Below are 18,557 nucleotides of genomic sequence, written 5' to 3' on the forward strand. Positions count from 1 at the left end.
TGTCCAAAATTTCACATTTAGTAGGTTATATATAAATTTCGCATTTAGTGTCTCGTTTATGTTACTTACAATTTTAATCATAATAAAATATGAGAATTTGGAGACTAACACCAGGCATAGCAGATGAAAAAACCAACACAAGGGTACTTGTCATGTAGTACAATTGATGCAGCTATCTATGGACCTCAAGGAAAATATGGAGCAAGCTTATGCATTAGAGTTGAAGAAGAAGGGTCATTGGCTGCAAAGACTTGTTGTGCAGCAGGTATTCCTTTAGCAAAGGAAGCTAGAGTAATACTTAGAGGACAATATGGGACTGGAGTTTGAATCCATGATTTTAAAATGTAGAGACTATATTAATGTAAAACCCAGCTGGAGGGTTAATTTTATAAAGAGAGACGCGAGTGAATTAGTGTGGATCATTTCCATTTCAATCAAAAAGATAATTCTAGCACAGCTCATAACCAAATATGCCAAATAGATATCTTTATTTTTCCCAAAGGTTCCTCGTAGTAACTTATGACATCCGGGGTTAAACAAGGTTAGGCATTGTTTTCAAGCATATAAATATCTAGAATTCATAAGACTAAGATGAAAAGTGAATCATAAATTTGAGAATAATGATTTTTCTTATTTCACAATGTTGAGAAAATTGATGGGAGGTTTACATTACTAAGAGCAACAATAGTTTTTAGACGAGTTTGTGATACCGAATGATAGCAATCCAAATAATGTAATGTGGCAGCCATAACGGAAATAGGCCAATTTAAACATGTTAACCAACATTAACTCTAATGCAACCCAGCAAGGATTGAAATTATTGAATTCTTTAGTCTTTGTCACCGGGGAACTGCAAAGTCTAGTACACACCAACGAAAAATATGGATTACAATCAGCAAGAGGAAGTAAAATCGGGAGGAATTAAGTATAAGAACTCAAATTAATCTTTCCATCAATTATAAACACCAAAAAGGAACTTAAGATTTATTAGAACTTAAGTAAATCTATATGACAACAGAATTGACTTGTTAGAACTTAGACTTCAGCACTGAAAATTTGAGGGTGATTATCAAGCAAGTTGGTCATATACTTTCAAGAAAATAAGGAAATGAATCATACAAGTTTACAGTTGGCGCACAATACAGTGACCAAAATTTCAACTGTGAAGTTATTTTTCCTCCTAAGGTGAGACAGAAAAAAAAAAAAAAAAACAGTTTTTTCATTTTTTTTTTTCTCTTTTTCATTCCTCATTCATCTTGAATGGATCCAGCAAGCCTGTCACAATGTTTTTTCAAGTCCTATACAACAAAGTAAAAGAAGATATCAGGATGAGCATAAAGAAGAAAAAGGTAATTACTAATTACCATATCAGTTGCCCACCTGAAAGTGATATTACTACAATAGAGAAATTCGGTACCTTAGTATTTTTAGTCTTGACACCAGTAAATAAAATAACCTAGACTATTGAATCCCTACAATTATAATGATTAACGCCGACAAATAATTGGAATGTAGAATATTCAGAACGACAAGACTCCGTATTCCAGTGTGTACCATATTATGAGTTAAGGTTGATATACAATTTGATTCTCTGAGTGACAACTTCTGTTGCATTTGGTGTTTGAAAAAGTGCGTTTATACATGTTGGTCCTTAAGGTGACAAATAATGCATTCATCAAGTTGTTCTTAGTGCAAGATAACCGAAATGATATTGTTAAAGTGACGAATAATCTCCATTCATCAAGCTGTTCTTAGTGCAAGATAACCAAAATGCTAATGTGGAATATTAACTACACGTGTAACACTATTTGTCTACTAGATTGCTTACATCCAATCCCAAAACAACATTGCTGAAAAAGATTGAAATTTTCTCATTTTGTCTCCCATATAAACTTCTAGGATTTGGGTAAACTCCCAAATCTCTCCAAACAAAGGATAATACCATTGAGGGATTCATGAAGGCAATCTAGTTGGCTCTGGGTACATAGCAATCCACATCCATTTTTATTGAGTTGTCACTTTTGGACACCAATTAGTACAGACGCACACTTTGAAGCACCAAAGCAATAGAAACTATCACGTTCAAGAATCAAATTTGAATTACTAAAATTTTCATAACAAATATGGCAATCTCAAAGTTTTATAGGAACTAAACACCCTGTAAGAATGCCAATGAAGCAACATTCCCCGCGACCAGAAATTAGTTCCTAGATGGAATAAATTTTGTGGTAGAAAGACTAACCTAAATTATCAGCACTAACCTAAATAATGGATTTTGAAAATTCAAGAAAAAATGGAACAGACAATGTTCACATATGCTAAAGAAGAGAGCGTTTCACCAACTGAGGTGAGTTATCTTAATTCTAAAGAAATAAGGTGTGTGCTCTTGATTAATTTAATGACTCTTAATAATTGTTCATGGTGGTCCACCTGTGAGGGACTTAATTGAACCCTCACCCTAGAACCCACCTAGATATACATAAAAAAATTAAAACATACACATAAAAGTGGAGACGGAAAAATGGACAAACAGAGTGTTTCACCAAATGCTAAAGTTTCACCTCGCTATCTTAATTCTACACCATCCCTTAACTCATCATATCTATCTAATGAAGCTCATACTCGTCTGATGCATATTTCCCCGAATCAAAAGACTACCCCTCTCATCTCTAATATGTAATCAATAACATCTAAAACAGCTTATGAAGTTATGACCGATCAATCACAAAATAAAGTGCACCATATAGAAAAAGTTTTCAAGGGACTTCGACTTAATCATCGTCAATAATAATTGTAAAACCTAGACAACCAATTACTGAAACAGACATGACAATACATAATCTTTAAATTATGTAAACTAATAATTCAAGCCCATAAACCTCATGCATAATACACATGTTTACTTTTAATAATCAAACAGAATAATAACTATAATCATCACGTAAATGCAAGAAAAATTAACAATGAATAAAAAAGAACCTAATAAGAATCAGTACCTTGTGAAAGCATGCTCCAGCAAGTTGAATTGGAAGCAATATTAGAAGTGAGTCTAGCATCAGCAATGGCGGTATGAAGAGGCATCAATGATTCAACACTTCCAACAACCGATAAAATCCTTTAAAAACTAACACGTTGTTAACACTACAAAAATTCATTTCCAAAATCACAGCTGAAAAATGCGTTGTTCTACCTACCTTGAAACACGAGGAGCTTGAGAAGAAAACAGAAGCGGAATGGAAGGTTTTTGAGCGAAGGTTCTAGAACGATTCGCGAAGGAAGTGGAAGCCACTCTCGCCGCTGATTTACAGAACGAAGAAGCCATTGCTGAAGAAGGTTACTGATTCCGCTAGTGCCTGGCTTGAACCCTAAACTCAACTGTTATTGGGCTTGCTCAATTTATCACACACTTTTTTTAAGATTGCTTTTTAGGCCTCCCAATATCTGTTTAGGCCCCCTAATAATACAAAATTAACTTTTATACTTTCCACATTTTACAGCTCCGGAAATGTATCTACCGGATGCACAATTTCGAATTTGCACTTTTAACACGTACGGTAGTTAGAGTCCGGATGCACATTTCACATTTTCTTTTTTAACATTATTACATACTTGTTTTTTTTTTTTTGCTGACATTGCTAGATTACTACATAATTGTGTTAGTAAAGTATCATCACCAACAATCGTTCTATCTATCAGCATTCCAACTCAAAGTTCTCCAGAATAACTATCAAAAAAGAAATATGGGTATTATTGAGTACAAATACTTTTTTATATGTATTCGTAGCTATCAAATACTACTAGATAGCTGAAGTGTCTTTTTATCACATATTAATATTCCCCATTATTTTTCAAAGTTATAACCATAGTTAAATTATTACTCTACTATTTAACTCTAGAATTAAATTGCGAGGTACGTGACCAACTATGGGGTATGTAAAAAGCAATCACAATACTATGGGCTGGCCAAAACCAAATATAAGCATTTTATTCACCACCGTGTCACTGTTTGTTGTGGGTATTGTGGTTTTAGTTAGAGTATCCGGTTGCGAAGAAAAACGTTCAGACGCAGTACTTTCCACTTATCTTCACCTTTCAGTTCGCCGTCGCCGTTCTATTGTGCGGCGGTTCTTAGGTTTGAGAATGGCAGAAGAAGCAGTTCTTGGTTACCTGCAAAACAACGATGAGATTAATGATTCAGGTGAATTTGCAGCTGAACGTGGCATTGACCACAACGAAATCGTCAATGTCGTCAAGAGTCTTCACGGTTTCAGATACGTCGATGCTGTGGTAAGTAACTTTTTTCATATATCCAAAATTAAATTGGTTATATGCATGTAATAAAATGTAAATCGTTTGTGACAAATTTGGTTTGTTATGATGTGGATATAGGATATTAAGAGGGAGACATGGGTGTTAACTGATGAAGGAAACACTTATGCTACTTTGGGATCCCCCGAATTTCAACTAATTTTGGCTATTCCGCCCGAAGGTATCTCCAGAGATGAACTTCAGGTAGCTTTTCTGTTTTTTTTATATCATTTTCTAATTTACGCCCCTTTTCTGCAACTGAAGCTTCAGATTAAATGTATGTGTTTGGATGAATAGCGGCTAAAGCGGCACTATAACTCTATTGCATAACATAAATTGAACAAAATGCTATTAGCAATACTCTATTTAGTAGTACAAAATATTGTGAACTAGCGGTGATAGTGGAAAGAAACGAATATCTTTTGTGATTCGCAATTGACAGCACTTACAATTAGTCACTTTAATTTTCTCCAAGTTAATAATGGTGTATATGTGTTAGAGTCAGTACACCTATAGTAGAAAAGATGGTAGAAAATAGACTTAGGTGGTTTGGGCACTTAGAGAGAAGACATGTGGGTATTGTAGTAAGGAGAGTAGATCGGATGGAGGGGAGTCAAATCACTAGAGGTAGGGGAAGACCTAGAAAAACTATAAGAGAAACTGTTATGAAGGATCTAGAGATTAATGAGTTGGTGGAACCCACTTGGGTTTGCCTGGTGGCATTGTCTTGGGGACCTTGGAGCTCCTCCACACCACAAGATCTCATGTTCGATTCTCCCCAGTGCCAATTTAGGTGGGCTAGTTTAGCTTCTTCAAAACAAAACAAAAATTGGTGAAAGACATGGTTTTTGAAAGAACACTATGTTGTCGTTTGATTCATGTAATCAGCCCCACTTAGTGGGATAAGGCTTGGTTGTTGTTGTGTTGTGTTAGAGTTAGTATTGTATCTGGTGTACGTGCTTGTGTGCTTCATAGGTGAAATTGAATCTAATTGTTTTTTATTGTTGCAGAAAAAGCTGGGTCCTTCAGTCTTCAAGATAGCTTGTGCACAGGCTGCTAAGAATAAATGGGTGGAGATGGGAAAACAACTCATATCTAGGAAGGTATGTTAATGATTCTAAATCGACTGCTTTTGGGATTTTATTTGATGCACATTTGCATGTAATGCAACAATATAATTGTCCTGTATCTTTGTATTGTCAAAATAAAAATTAAAGTTGTGTCTTGATGTTCAGTTTAGTTTGTTCTTTGAGATGAGAATTACTTCATGGTTATGAGATACTTGTCGTAAACCAATTTCTGGTTGCAGGTCCAAGATGTGGAAGATAGAGTCAAAAATCTGCTTCTTCAAATACAACAGGGGCAGGTTTGTACTGCTAGCTTGAATACTTTTGTTAGTGAATTTCATAATTGTGTTGAAACTTGAGAGGGTAACGGGAGAAAGAGCTGGAAGTTCTTTTTTCTTTCCTTGGGAAGGGGGTTGTCAATGCTAATGTTCTATTAAAATTGAGGGGGTTACATGCTGAGATATAGTCAACTTTGTCAATTTCTAAATCAGATAATAATAGATAGTGGCAATGTGAAATATTATGTATTTGAAGAGGAGGCTTGATGGTTTCTATTCGTGCTTGTTTGGAATCTGATATTAATCTGTCATTTCATCCCTATATACAGTAGGAAATTGCTAGGTCACTTCCATTCTTATACTTCATAATTGTTTGATACACACACCCGTTTGGTAACATGTACTTGTTGATTGTGGCTGACGGCAGTGCAGTCTCGTTTTTTTTTATCAAATTATCAACCTTCTTTGAAATCCATGTTTTAGAGATAAGCATATAGGCCAGGTCTGTACTCTTTGGTTTATTATAATACGTTGGAGAAAGTGGCAAGTTTTGTGCGGAGCATCAGATTCAACTAAATATGTGAAATATGTATAGGAAGTTAGAAGGATGTATTTGAGACCATTCATTCTCTTTAGTTATGACTTATGAGGTGTGCCTGGACTGCACTCTATTTCATTGGTGAGTGGTAATGGAGACAAATAATATGTGAGACAAGTATAGGAAGTTGGAAGGATGTATTTGAGACCTTTCATTCTCTTTAGTTATGACTTATGAGGTGTGCCTGGACTGCACTCTATTTCATGGGTGAGTGGTGATGGAAACAAATTTATGTTTGCCTCTATTTGCTTGGGGAAATTTTCGTATTGACATTTTTGTTTCCTCCTTATGTTAATTATATACGGATTATCGTCACATTTTTTTTATCAGTTTTTCCTGTGAGTTCTGCATATCTCATTAGAAATTTTACCACATATTGCAAATGCAGGGCATTGGTTCAGATGATATCAAAGCACTCAAAGCTAGAAAGCTTATTGTTCCACAGTAATAATCATTTCATTTGATTGTTCTTCAGAGTTTTGTTGATATTATGAATATCTGTAGTGACTTGACTGCTCTTTCATTATTGAAATTCTTAATTAATATCTTATAATCTAGGACATGGAAGGGTTACTCTGTGAAAAAGGGTCCTAACTATGCTCCAAAAAGAAAGAAGGTTGTCACTGATTTAACTCGAGATAACTTTCAGAGGTAATTTTTTTTCTTAAACTGAATGTAGATTTGGGGTGGCGGATTTGCATCATATCTTATGAACTCTGACTATACTGTATTACTTTGTTGCAGTGGGGAGTGGAAGGAAATAGAGTTCAAAGAGTACAACTACACTGCTAAAGGTCAGCCTCTTGAAGGTGGCAGTCTTCATCCACTATTAAAGGCAAGAAGATATTTCCCTTGTTCATCCTTCCTCCTTTCCCCAATCTCCTTTTGATTAACGGAATATCAAAACTACACACACACAAACACACACATTACAGGAACTTTATGGACAAAAGGAAAATTCATATTCTGGAAAACATACGCAAAAGCATCGTCTGTTTTTACATATTTAAGCTTGTAGCTTGATACGGAATGCATTTATCATACTTTTGATTTACATCAATAAAAATTATACGATATGTAGTCTATCCTATATGTATACTATTCGATATGTTTAGGAAATTATGTGTTTTTTGGTAGTTTCTATATGTGGTCTGTGCTATATGTATAAATATATTATGATTTTAATTATGGTGATGCCTGTATCCAAAAAAAAAAATGCATCAACATATGTCATGCTTTGTTTCCAAAAAAATACATCAACATTCGCGAACAAAACAACCTACATAAAACTTTTTCAAACCTGTATGATGTGAACTTATGATTTAACTGTGTTGTTTCAAAAATTTGTGTTCTGACAGTGAGATTATGTAATTTGATCAATTCAGTTGACCTTACCAAAAAAGTGAACATCAAATAAAACATATTTAATAAATTATGGTGATAAATGACAGTGAGATTATGCTTTTATCCCGAACATATTTGATCATTGTGTGTGTATTTAATAGATCTGGACATTTTACATTTTTAGGTACGGGCTCAAATAAAACAGATTTTCCACTGTATGGGGTGAGTCTTATATTTTTCATGTGGAAGCCTGATGTCTATTGCGGTAATCAATTATTTCGACCTTTGAGATTGACATTTTGTAATGGTTATCTAATGCTGCAGGTTTGAGGAGATGCCCACAAATAATTATGTTGAAAGCAGGTAATGGTTGTTTTGTTTCCGTATTTATACCTTTCTAGTGTTAGTGTGTGTGTCAGTGTGTGTGTGTGTGTGTGTGTGTGTTTCTTTTTTTGGTCTACTATAGTGGTAATGAGGTTTGAACCTTTGATTTCATATAAACCATCCAAACCCCTCACCACTAGTCCAATCCTAGTGGCTTTCCTAATCTATGATGTGCACACAAAATGTATAAAGAACAATAAATTTAATATAATGTATTAGATGTAAAGAATAATAATGGAAGAAAAAAAAGACTTTCAAAGTTCCAACATAAAACTTTGTAACCCTCCTCCTGACCACGGTAAATATATCAAACTCGGCACTTTTTAAGGAGGCCTTCAAGCAAGCAGTTGAAAAATAAAATGTTTGGAAGTTATTACAGCCTGACCTTTAATATATCCTTAGTATAACTGATAGTCAAATAAATCCCAAACTTTTGGATAGGCTTGGTAGTTGCAGGCTTGCAGCCCTTAATTATAAAAGCCGAATCCAAAATCTTGGTGCACTGAATTGGTATACTACAATCTGTGTTTCAGCGGGTATAGGATGAGGTTATGGAATAATTATGGAATTTCCAAAATCTTTGATTTGAATGATGGCAAAGTGACAATGAAGCAATTTTTATATTTTTGATTGAGAACGCCCGTGTTCTTCGAAAGGTTCCTTCAGTAGTGACTGTTATATATGCATCAGAAGAACACCGTGTTTTATAGTAACTCTTATATGAATTACATGAATCATACTGTTAATCTCCATGATTCATTGCTTCTTGCTTGTTTATGTTAATTTGGGGCTGGATTTTATCTTAAAAAATATTGAAATTTAACAGATTACATACTTTGTGTGTAGTATGGTATAGTGTGTAGCAGCACATGTCTGTTCTGATTGTAAACTTTACATCTTAATGTTTTAAATGGCAGTTTCTGGAACTTTGATTCCTTGTTCCAGCCCCAACAACATCCTGCTCGTGATTCACATGACACATTCTTTTTGGAAGGTTAGTAAATCATTGATTCTTCAATGCTACTTGAATCCTCTTTGCTCCCATCCTGAGTACATGTCACACATATGCAGCTCCTTCAACAACAAAGAAATTGCCTGAAGATTATGTTCAGCGGGTGAAGCAAATTCATGAATCTGGTGGATATGAGTCTAGGGGGTATGAGCTTGAGCACCCTCAATACATTTTCTAACGAGGCTATTTATTGATAATTCATAGACAGATAAGTTTCAAATTGCTTTCTGAGAGTAACCTTACAATTTATTCCTTGGTAGATATGCATATGACTGGAAAAGAGAGGAAGCAAATAAAAACCTTCTGCGGACCCACACAACTGCTGTTTCTTCCCGGATGCTTTACCAGCTGGCACAGGTTTGTATGTTCTGAATTTGTTGTATCATGTTTTTGTGAATGTGTTTGATTGTGTTGTGTTTGGGGCCGTTGAGCATCCTATTATCTTCATTTTTCTTTCAGATTTTAGACTGAAATTTTTAAGTTATATGTTTATAATTTTAAGAGTAATGCTAGCAACACTCTCTTTTGAACACCCTCTCTAATACTCACTCACTTATTGGTTTAAATCATTATGGGTCTACACTTTGAATATTGAACCCACACAAAATGGTGGGTCATACATTGACTTCATCCAATAAAAGAGTGTTAGAGTGTTGAAAAGTGAGTGTTGCTAGCATTCCTCTAATTTTAAAGGTAGATCATAGCTATTTTACAAAGTACTTCTGTATTCTGGCTTTGCCTTTTCCCTGCATCCACAGGGATAATAGATTATACTTTCTTAGTTATTGCTCCTCATTAATGCTTGCATCATTTTTTCTGTGTGCCATTATAATTTTGCAGAAACCATTTTCTCCAAAAAAATATTTCTCTATAGATCGTGTATTCCGAAATGAAGCAGTGGACCGTACACATCTTGCTGAGTTCCATCAGATAGAAGGTACGTGAGCTATTAAGTTACTGGGCTCAGTGTTTTATTTCTTAAATCGTTCATCTTTTTACAAACGAAAACAATCCACCTTTGATGGTCCAGTTATGATTTTTTTTTTCCACGTCATATTATAGAGGAGGTGGGGGATTACTCAAATATATTTTTGCCGCGTCACTTTTTTGGTTCGATGTACTGGGGGATTAATCTTATAACTAATTTTTTTGATGCCCGTGATTTTCCATTTCAATTCAGGCCTTGTATGTGATCGAGGACTCACTCTCTGTGACTTAATAGGAGTTCTACATGATTTCTTCTCACGCTTAGGTAATGATGCTCTCTTGCAACAAAAAACTTTGTATGAGTTAAATGTTGAATGTAGGTTAAATGATTATTAAAGACAAGTTTTAGTAGTACATTTATTTTGTTACTAATCTTTTGATGAAAATTTCTATATTGAGTTCAGGCATGACCAAGCTGAAATTCAAACCTGCTTACAATCCATACACAGAACCTAGCATGGAGATTTTCAGGTGAGACTCCCTGTAATGATTATTTGGCTTGTCGTTATCTTGATAATTGATATCCCAAGAGATTACATGTTAATCACGTGCTCGTATAACAGTTATCATGAAGGCTTCAAAAAATGGGTAGAAGTAGGAAACTCTGGCATGTTCAGACCTGAAATGTTGCGGCCGATGGGACTTCCTGAAGATGTCCAAGTTATTGCATGGGGACTTTCTCTTGAAAGGTGAGAGCAAAACACCGAGAACGCCATATAATCATTGCCAACAGTAAAATGAATTAATTTATAAAATTTAAATTCTTAAATAATTTTCTAAACAAATCTAGTGAATGTATTGGGGAACTACGATACAACATGTCGATGTATGTCACTGAGTTTATGTTAACTTGTTATTTTTCCTAAAAACAGGCCAACAATGATAATGTATGGGATAGATAACATCAGAGATCTCTTCGGCCACAAGGTATTGCTATGGGATTTTTAGCTGAATAGATCACTGTTTATTTGTTTTTTTGTCTTTTTAAGGGTGTAAAATTGATTGATGGATTCTCATAGTAATATAGTATCCTAAACCATGTATTTTCCATGTTTTTTTGCAGGTGGATCTTGGACTTATCAAGAAAAATTCAATATGTCGACTTGGAATTGAATGAAGTGGTCCATTATGTCTGATATATTTGTTGTCGTTCATACTTATTTGTCTCTAATATCAAGCAATACATGCGGATTAGTTCGATTTCTGTTCGATAAATTTTGATTGTGGTAATAGCATTTTTCATTTGGTAGGGAAATATTGACATGGGAAAGTTTCCCCTTTGCAATTTCTGTTGGTTTGAACAAATTATGATAGTGAAAAGTAACACATTATCAGCTGTGTTTTAACCTTTTACCTATTGAACAATCCCTTTATAACAGTGGTGATAGAATTTTTTCTCCACGAACTGGTGCTTGGACTTGGTTCCATAGTCGTTATCTATTCCCATAAAATAAGTAGACAAGCCTAACACGATCCACATAACGAGAATATATCATCTTTTTGTATGAAACAAACGTGCATCTTCTATTTTCTATACGCTGATTGATATAAGAAGTTTTCTGTCGCAGCTCATGGCAACAAAACCAGGCTGCAACTTTCTCCAACCTATTGTGGATGATTTAGTTTGTTTCCCGCTACTTGAGTCCCCATTTGTCAACTCTAATATATGAACTATGCTAGCCGCTTTTGCCAAAATAGTGTTATTTGATTTCCTGTTGAGAGTTAATAAAAGGATTTCGGGCAAACCATAATTTATCGAACATTGTGCCAAAAAGAAGGTTCCAATATGACCCATCATTGCACCTGTTATCACCGTCCAAACCGTTCAAATTCAACATGTTGAGATGTGACTAAAAAATGGATTTTGAGAAAGTGAAGAATCGTGACACGATTTGGCAACCATGTCACGATTTTTTAGGCAGTGAACATTGTTTTTAGGGTGTCCAATCGTGACACGATTTTGGGAAAACGTGACACGATTTTCGGCTTGCTGAGCAAGTTTTCAGGATAAGGTTGGTCATACCTTGGGTCGTACGCACCAAACGTGTCACAATTTGGGAAATCGTGACACGATTTTGTCCGGATCTGAACACTATGTAAGCACTCCATGACCCATTTGTTGGGTAAGCTTGGTGAATCTCATGGAAACCAAGGGAGGGAACTTTTAGGGTTTTAGATACTAAAGGTTGAGGGCCTTTGGGTGAGGTTCAAAGCTTCAAGATGTGAATCTTGGAGAACCAAAAGAGGGGGCTCTTGTGAAAAGGGTTGGGGCCTTTTGGAGAAGATTCATGGGGTTGGGAAACACATGAGTGGAGAGTCATTTGTGAGCAACTTGGGTGAGTCTTGTGAAACCAAAAGAGAAGATCCTTAGTGAAATCAAATGCTAAGGGTTGGTTCTCTTTTGGTGGTTAGATTTTAGAGTTGGGAAACAATTAGTGTCTTGTTCATTGGTGAGATTGGGAAAATGGGTAGAAATTAGGGTTGTTCTTTGTGAACTTGTTGAAGCTAATTTCTTGTAACTCATTTGTATCTCTTTGTAAGAACTCATTAATAGTGGATTGGAGAGATCAATCTCTCCCCCAGATTAGGTCAAGTTTGACTGAACTGGGTCAACAATTTCTTGGTGTTGTTATCTTTTCTTTACTCTCTTTATCTTGTTTATTCCTTGCTTGGATTGTGGTTTTGCTATACACTTAATTATAGACTAGGTCTATATATTGTTGTTGTTGCTTGTAGTTAACATTTTTTATTGTTGATTGTCATTGATACTTGCTCCACGAATCTAAATTTCATTGATGTAAAGTTTGGAATTGACCGAGTTCACAACATAATAAAAGCCACTTAAACCAATTCGTCTCCTTGAAGAAAGAGCTTGAATTGGATGTTTTAATTCTAGGGCATATGCTATGTGGTAGCTTGCAATCTAGCAGTGATTCTTCCCATTACTTCCTAGTAAGAAATATAAACTGATGAGGTATAATCATCTATCAAATACTTAGTGTGTTCAAACTCAAATATGTTTTTTGATAGCCATGTTATTGATACAAAGTTTCTATCAGCTTTGTTGATGATTAATCTTAGTGATCACCTTTAATAGGGTTTGCCCTATAACAAACATATTTTTTATCTTTAAGACTCAAACCAGAGACATTATTTAAGAGATCCGAGTCAAGTTCCACTTAGACCAATGTAATATTGGTATAAAGTATAAACTAGTCGAACCTTCTAAAGTTATAAATAATGTGGCTTTCAAAATAGAATATTGAGCAAATTATACTTACCTTCCATGAGTTCGATTAAAATGTCACTTATGCCCCCTCTAGTTTGCCGTAGACACTGACCTCGCCCCTAATTAACATGTGAATATGTCATTAGGAAAAAAACCTAAACAATCTCTACAGCCTTTTCTTTTCTCCATCTCTAATTTCTCCTCCTTTTTGTTTTATTGAAGAGTAATTTCTCCATCATTAATCAAATTTAGCTCTAATTCTCATCTTTTATACTATACTTTTCATCCAAACTTTTGGTAATGCAGTAACCCTTTTGAACCCTCTATCAGGATTTGTGCAATTGGGATTCCCCTTCATAGATCCTAGCCATAAAAGTCTTTTTTTTTTTTTTGTACCAATGGATAGTTTCAGAGCCGAAGATCATCACCATGTAAAACGGATTTGCCTTTAATTTCATTTTTAGCCATGAAAGTCTCAATTTCATCTTTTATTTTTGTCAATTGGGACTCCCCTTCGTCTAGCCATAAAAATACTCTGAATTGCTGCTTATGCAAATTTGTTTTTAACCAATTTACTATCTGAGAAACATTTTCCAAATTTTATATTGATATTAGTTTGTCAAGAGTTTCTTTCCTGGTCATGTTTTCATGTTTTGAGATTTTTATCTGTTGGTAGCATGAAATCGTGAATTACGACCTCTTCTTTGTATCTTTCATTTTACATGCTGCGTTTCAATGTGCCGTGTTTCAAGGTAAGGTTAGAGAACAGTGCATTTTGTTAATTGATGGCCGTGTTACAAACTAGAGGGGGTGTTTGTGTGTTTGAAGTAAAACTTTGGTGAGGTGAGTGTAATTTGCCCCAAAATATATTAAATACATTGGAATAATTCGTAACTGATTAAAAAAACTTAATAAGAGATAGCCATGTTATTTATGGATTAAAAATGATTAAGAATTAAACTATCTATATATCTTGCAAATTATCTTAGGTCAGCGTAGATTTGTGATGCCTTGAGAGTTGAGAATGATATCTTGCACTTGTAGGAGCAGTCTTCCTCAAATAATTTCATTACCACAGAACATTGTTCCCCCAAAAGAAAGCAACATGATGAACTTTGCGTGCTTGAAGAGCTTGTAACATATTGCTGTTCACAGAAATGCTGATCAAGATATATAAATTTGAGTGTTGATCTTTCAGGAGATAGTTTGAATTTTATGCTCAGCCGGTATAGATGGCTCAAACAAGAATGTTAACCGCGATGATATGCCGGACAGAGATTACTGAATAGCCCAAGAGTCAAGTCTTCCACAATTCCTATCAGGGGAAAAAGTTGTAAAGATCATGAGAAAACACAAGCAAAAAGTGAATTAAGTTCTGCTTAGATACACCACTTAATTGAACACTTATTGCATAATTGCTTATCATATAAGTGCTTTAACAAATGATAAAATAAATTCAAATTATTCTCGTATAAACTGTATGTTGTTTTCATTAACAATACTAAAGAGCATATGGACATGACATAAGTTGTTTCCACTTTCCATAAGCTCTCACAAGTGATTATGCAAATAAGCCAATCCAACAAGCCCTTAATAAAAGAGGTACTTTGACAAAAATAAACACGATAGCAAGTAGTACAACACTACAACTACAACATGTACATTTAAAGTGTGTTATGAGCAGATACCTTAAACCATCTTAGACAGTGCAAGAAGTACACGGGTCAGGTCTCCGCAATTCTATTCATTGGCACACTCCACAGTGGCATGTTTCCAAGCACACTCTTTAGCAATTGTATCTTCACAAGTGACCCAGCGGATGATAAATTGCAAGTTTCATTTTTGTTTAATAGGACAGAGGATCTCCTTTTCCTCTACCGGAGTTGTTTCTGCTGCACTAAATCAGCTGTTACAAAGTCATTTAACACCCGCCTTAGAGAAGAACAGTTATGATTTCATGACAATTACTTGTCTGACCAATGAAGTTAATACAGTAAGATTAATATGCTGTTTTACTTCTTGAAAAGTCAATCACGTTCTGTTTTCCACAGAGCCATCGGTTTTTCTTTTTACGTCTGGGCTGTAGATTGGGGATGCTTAGTATCCTCTTTCATGACAGTAGATTGAAGTTTATGGCGTTTTCTAATCATATTCTTGACCATGTTGTTAAATTCTTCATCTGTGCAAGCTAACATGCATTTTAGCTTGACATTAATCTGATTCTCCACCAGAACCTTGTGTCTTGGAATAATTCGACCCTCGAGGGAATAGCTGAAAAACCTGATAACAGCAAGAGAATTGCATATTTAAAGTTGAATATGCATTGGAATAAAAAAACATTAAAAATTATGTTATCTATGGTCAAAATATCATTGATACCTCGGAAACTCAATGGCATCTTTCAAAGTTCGAACCATGGTTTTGCGCAAATAAGTATACTTAGGACGAAGAACGTCTATATTGTATCTGAGCAGCATTGGGAAATCAGCAATCATTTCACCCAGTTGCTGAAGACGTATGCCGAGAGACAAATAATACTTTACATTTCCTTCAAGCTTATGTACTATGCTGCATCCCAAGAGCTCAGGTCCAAGAGCTATAACCTTTGGAATATTTTCTTCAGTGACTCCAGCCTTGGTCATCAAGAATATGACCTATATACAACAAGCAAACTCGGCAGATTAGTTAATTGAGGCCTCTTGATCAGACAGTTTATAAAATGTGATCAGAGTGATAAACTTTGTGGTGATGTTTCCGAAAAATAACTTAATGGTAACAAATTTTGTAGCGGCAAAGAAAAAAGACATACCACAGGCCTAATCTTCTTGTAAAGGCTGTAAGTGAGTAGAGTGGGAAATTTTACAAGCATCTTGGCAATCCCGTCATTTCGAACCCCTAGGTCCTGAAAAAACTTTACCTTCATGATAAAATATGTAACAAAATTGTCAGTATTTTATCATCAGGAAACATGACAGAAACCATTGAAAATTTTATTTATGAATCTACTAGACATCAACATTAAACAATGCAAGCGTCAACTTAGGAGAGAAACAAATGAAAAATTTACATACCTTTGGCACAATAGTCATCTCCAAGTCAACACAAAAGACCATTGGTTTAATTGTAAGCATTCTCCTCATCCCATCTCGGGTAATCCCATAATAGTACAGATATTTAACAAGGGGTTTCCATTGTTCTTCAATGCTGCACGCCATCAATTGTGGCCGAAATGCAAGCAGCTTACCAACATCTTTACTTTCAAGCCCGAATTCTTTCAAGTAATCAACCTGAAATTTACAATTGTTGCATCATACTTTGTTTGTATATCAGAAACTATCAAAGTATGAGAGAAGACAACAAGGATATATTACAATATGACGTTAACCCTATAAATTGTAAAAATTAATGTACCTTTCGGTTCATTTCTTCCAAAGTATAGTGACCGAGAGCTTTAGGAAAATCAAAAACCATGGTGCCAAAATCCTTCGCATCTAAACCCATATCCAGATAGAACTGCACACGAGTTTTCACCTCTTCCAAGCTATAAGATAACAACTTCGGACACCGACTCACAACATAACCCATCCATTCCCTCCTGACTCCATTAAACTCTAAATAATCAACAATCTCATCCAACTCCCCGTCACTCCGCAGCAAAACATTATCTCCACTCTTTAACATTGCATCCCCAATAAACTCTCCCTTAACGAGCACCGACTTCAACCACTCAACACGGTTCCTTATAGACTCAAGCTTCCCTCTTGACATCAAAATGAGCTTAGCTATCTGAGGATACGATAGAGAATTATGCTTCAACCATCTAGAGAATTGAAGAAATCCACAATCAAAATACAAAAACTTCAAAAAACTATCAACAATACGCAAACATGGGTTGCCTGCTATCAATAATTTAACGTTGTCAGCACATATGTGATCGTTGGATCGAAATCGAACGATTCATATTTCAAGCTTGTACTGTTCAATTAAAAACTAAATTAAAGAAAGGTGCTATGAAGTGTGAACACTTTCTCTAGCACTCACTCTCTTATTCGGTGAAACTCGTGTGGGTCTCACGCTTTAGAAATGAAACCCACATAAAGTGATGAGACCCACATGACTTTCACTCAATAAAAGAGTAAATGATAGAGTGAGAGAGTGTTCCTAGCATTTCTCTAAATCAAAATAGGCATTGAAATTTGGACCGTCAGATTTCATTCCAACGACCATATATGTACCGAATGAGTGATTGCGTCGATTATTGACTATGGCAATCCATTTTCAACAATACTCACAAAACAACAATGGTTTTGTTTTACATGAACAATAAATCAAACAGCTTACCAACAACTTCAAAACAATAAAAACCTTTGTAGCACCGACAACTCTAATCAAAGATGTGTTCGGTGTCCGACACAATACACACATATGGTTACATTCAAATAATTCATTTTCTCAAATTACTACCGATGTCAATGTGTCAATGGCGTGTCAAGTGTCCGTGTCAATGCTTCATAGATAAAAACTAACAACTCACAACCAACACTAATCTCAATTCATAACCATAATACCTGATAAGTGGCACAACTTGAGAATCTTCAATAACAGTTTTAGCCCTTAAATTAAAAGTCGAATTTGAATATTCCGGCAATCTTTTCAAATTAGCAGCTTCAATCATAACATAATCAATAAAATCACCCAACCTATCAACCAAATTACCAGTATAAGTAATTCCAAATTTACCCTTCCGCATTGCTTCTTTAAAAACCTCTTCAGTAACCTTCCTACGAATTTCAATAGCTTGCATAATCATTTCCTCTTCTTCTTCATCACGCCGAAAAAGGGTACTCAGAGGAGGAAGAGAAGAACCCACATCAGGGTCACTTGGAGATTGAGCGTAAATTGAACCTGGAAATTGTGGGGTTCTTTTTCTTACTAAGGAAAGTTCTAAAAGTTTGATTTTTTCTTCGTGGGGTGTTGGGTCTTGTAGTGAGGTTGGTGAAGGATTAGTGTTGGTGTTTTTTTGTGTAAGGTGGTGAATGAGAAATGATGTTGATTTTGCATTGTGTCTTCTGGGAATTGGTTGGTTTTGGTGTTGTTCGTTTGGGTTTTGGCAGTTGACGATAGTGGTGAGTTTTGGGTTTTTGGGGGTGTGGATAGAAGAATGAGGGAGGTAAAGAGTGTGTTTTTGATATGAAAGAAGCATTTTTTGTGTTGTTGATGGTGGGAATTAACAATGGATAAGAGTTTATGGTTGCACTATTCGTTTTGTTCTGGTTATGTTTGAAGAAGATGAGGAATTGAATGTGGGGTAAGTGTTTAAGTAATATAATACTGAATTTATATTAACAAG

The 18,557-nt window shown here is 35.2% G+C and overlaps 3 protein-coding genes across 5 annotated transcripts; 1 reads left to right on the forward strand and 2 right to left on the reverse strand.

Annotated features, from left to right (window-relative positions):
- Positions 1-643: 643 nt before the first annotated feature.
- LOC11417479 (protein NONRESPONDING TO OXYLIPINS 2, mitochondrial) lies at positions 644-3,370 on the reverse strand. 2 transcript variants are annotated; one of them, XM_013600954.3, is made up of 3 exons: positions 3,195-3,370; positions 2,997-3,115; positions 644-859 (listed from the first exon to the last, which is right to left on the reverse strand). In XM_013600954.3, the coding sequence occupies exons 1-3, from the start codon at positions 3,320-3,322 to the stop codon at positions 840-842; spliced, it is 267 nt and encodes an 88-aa protein (XP_013456408.1). In that variant the 5' UTR covers positions 3,323-3,370; the 3' UTR covers positions 644-839. The 2 variants fall into 2 exon arrangements, with proteins under 2 accessions (XP_013456408.1, XP_003606905.1); XM_003606857.4 differs by lacking the exon at positions 644-859 and adding an exon at positions 957-1,298 and having other exon boundaries at positions 3,195-3,369.
- Positions 3,371-3,993: 623 nt separating this feature from the next.
- Positions 3,994-11,335, forward strand: LOC11417135 (phenylalanine--tRNA ligase alpha subunit, cytoplasmic). The gene is made up of 18 exons (XM_003606858.4): positions 3,994-4,287; positions 4,390-4,512; positions 5,319-5,411; positions 5,618-5,674; positions 6,640-6,695; positions 6,810-6,902; positions 6,996-7,086; positions 7,780-7,817; positions 7,920-7,958; positions 8,897-8,973; positions 9,051-9,135; positions 9,252-9,348; positions 9,832-9,928; positions 10,172-10,243; positions 10,383-10,449; positions 10,542-10,667; positions 10,851-10,905; positions 11,042-11,335. Exons 1-18 carry the CDS (start codon positions 4,141-4,143, stop codon positions 11,093-11,095), a joined length of 1,467 nt encoding a protein of 488 aa, XP_003606906.2. The 5' UTR covers positions 3,994-4,140; the 3' UTR covers positions 11,096-11,335.
- Positions 11,336-14,046: 2,711 nt separating this feature from the next.
- LOC11417137 (transcription termination factor MTERF2, chloroplastic) lies at positions 14,047-18,502 on the reverse strand. 2 transcript variants are annotated; one of them, XM_024781941.2, is made up of 8 exons: positions 17,776-18,502; positions 16,619-17,027; positions 16,279-16,494; positions 16,017-16,124; positions 15,587-15,861; positions 15,224-15,487; positions 14,896-15,113; positions 14,047-14,522 (listed from the first exon to the last, which is right to left on the reverse strand). In XM_024781941.2, the coding sequence occupies exons 1-6, from the start codon at positions 18,408-18,410 to the stop codon at positions 15,277-15,279; spliced, it is 1,854 nt and encodes a 617-aa protein (XP_024637709.2). In that variant the 5' UTR covers positions 18,411-18,502; the 3' UTR covers positions 14,047-14,522; positions 14,896-15,113; positions 15,224-15,276. The 2 variants fall into 2 exon arrangements, with proteins under 2 accessions (XP_024637709.2, XP_003606908.2); XM_003606860.4 differs by having other exon boundaries at positions 14,896-15,487.
- Between the last annotated feature and the right edge of the window lie 55 nt (positions 18,503-18,557).

This window comes from Medicago truncatula, chromosome 4 (assembly GCF_003473485.1).
Source record: "Medicago truncatula cultivar Jemalong A17 chromosome 4, MtrunA17r5.0-ANR, whole genome shotgun sequence".
In the NCBI taxonomy this organism is placed as follows: Eukaryota; Viridiplantae; Streptophyta; class Magnoliopsida; order Fabales; family Fabaceae; genus Medicago; species Medicago truncatula.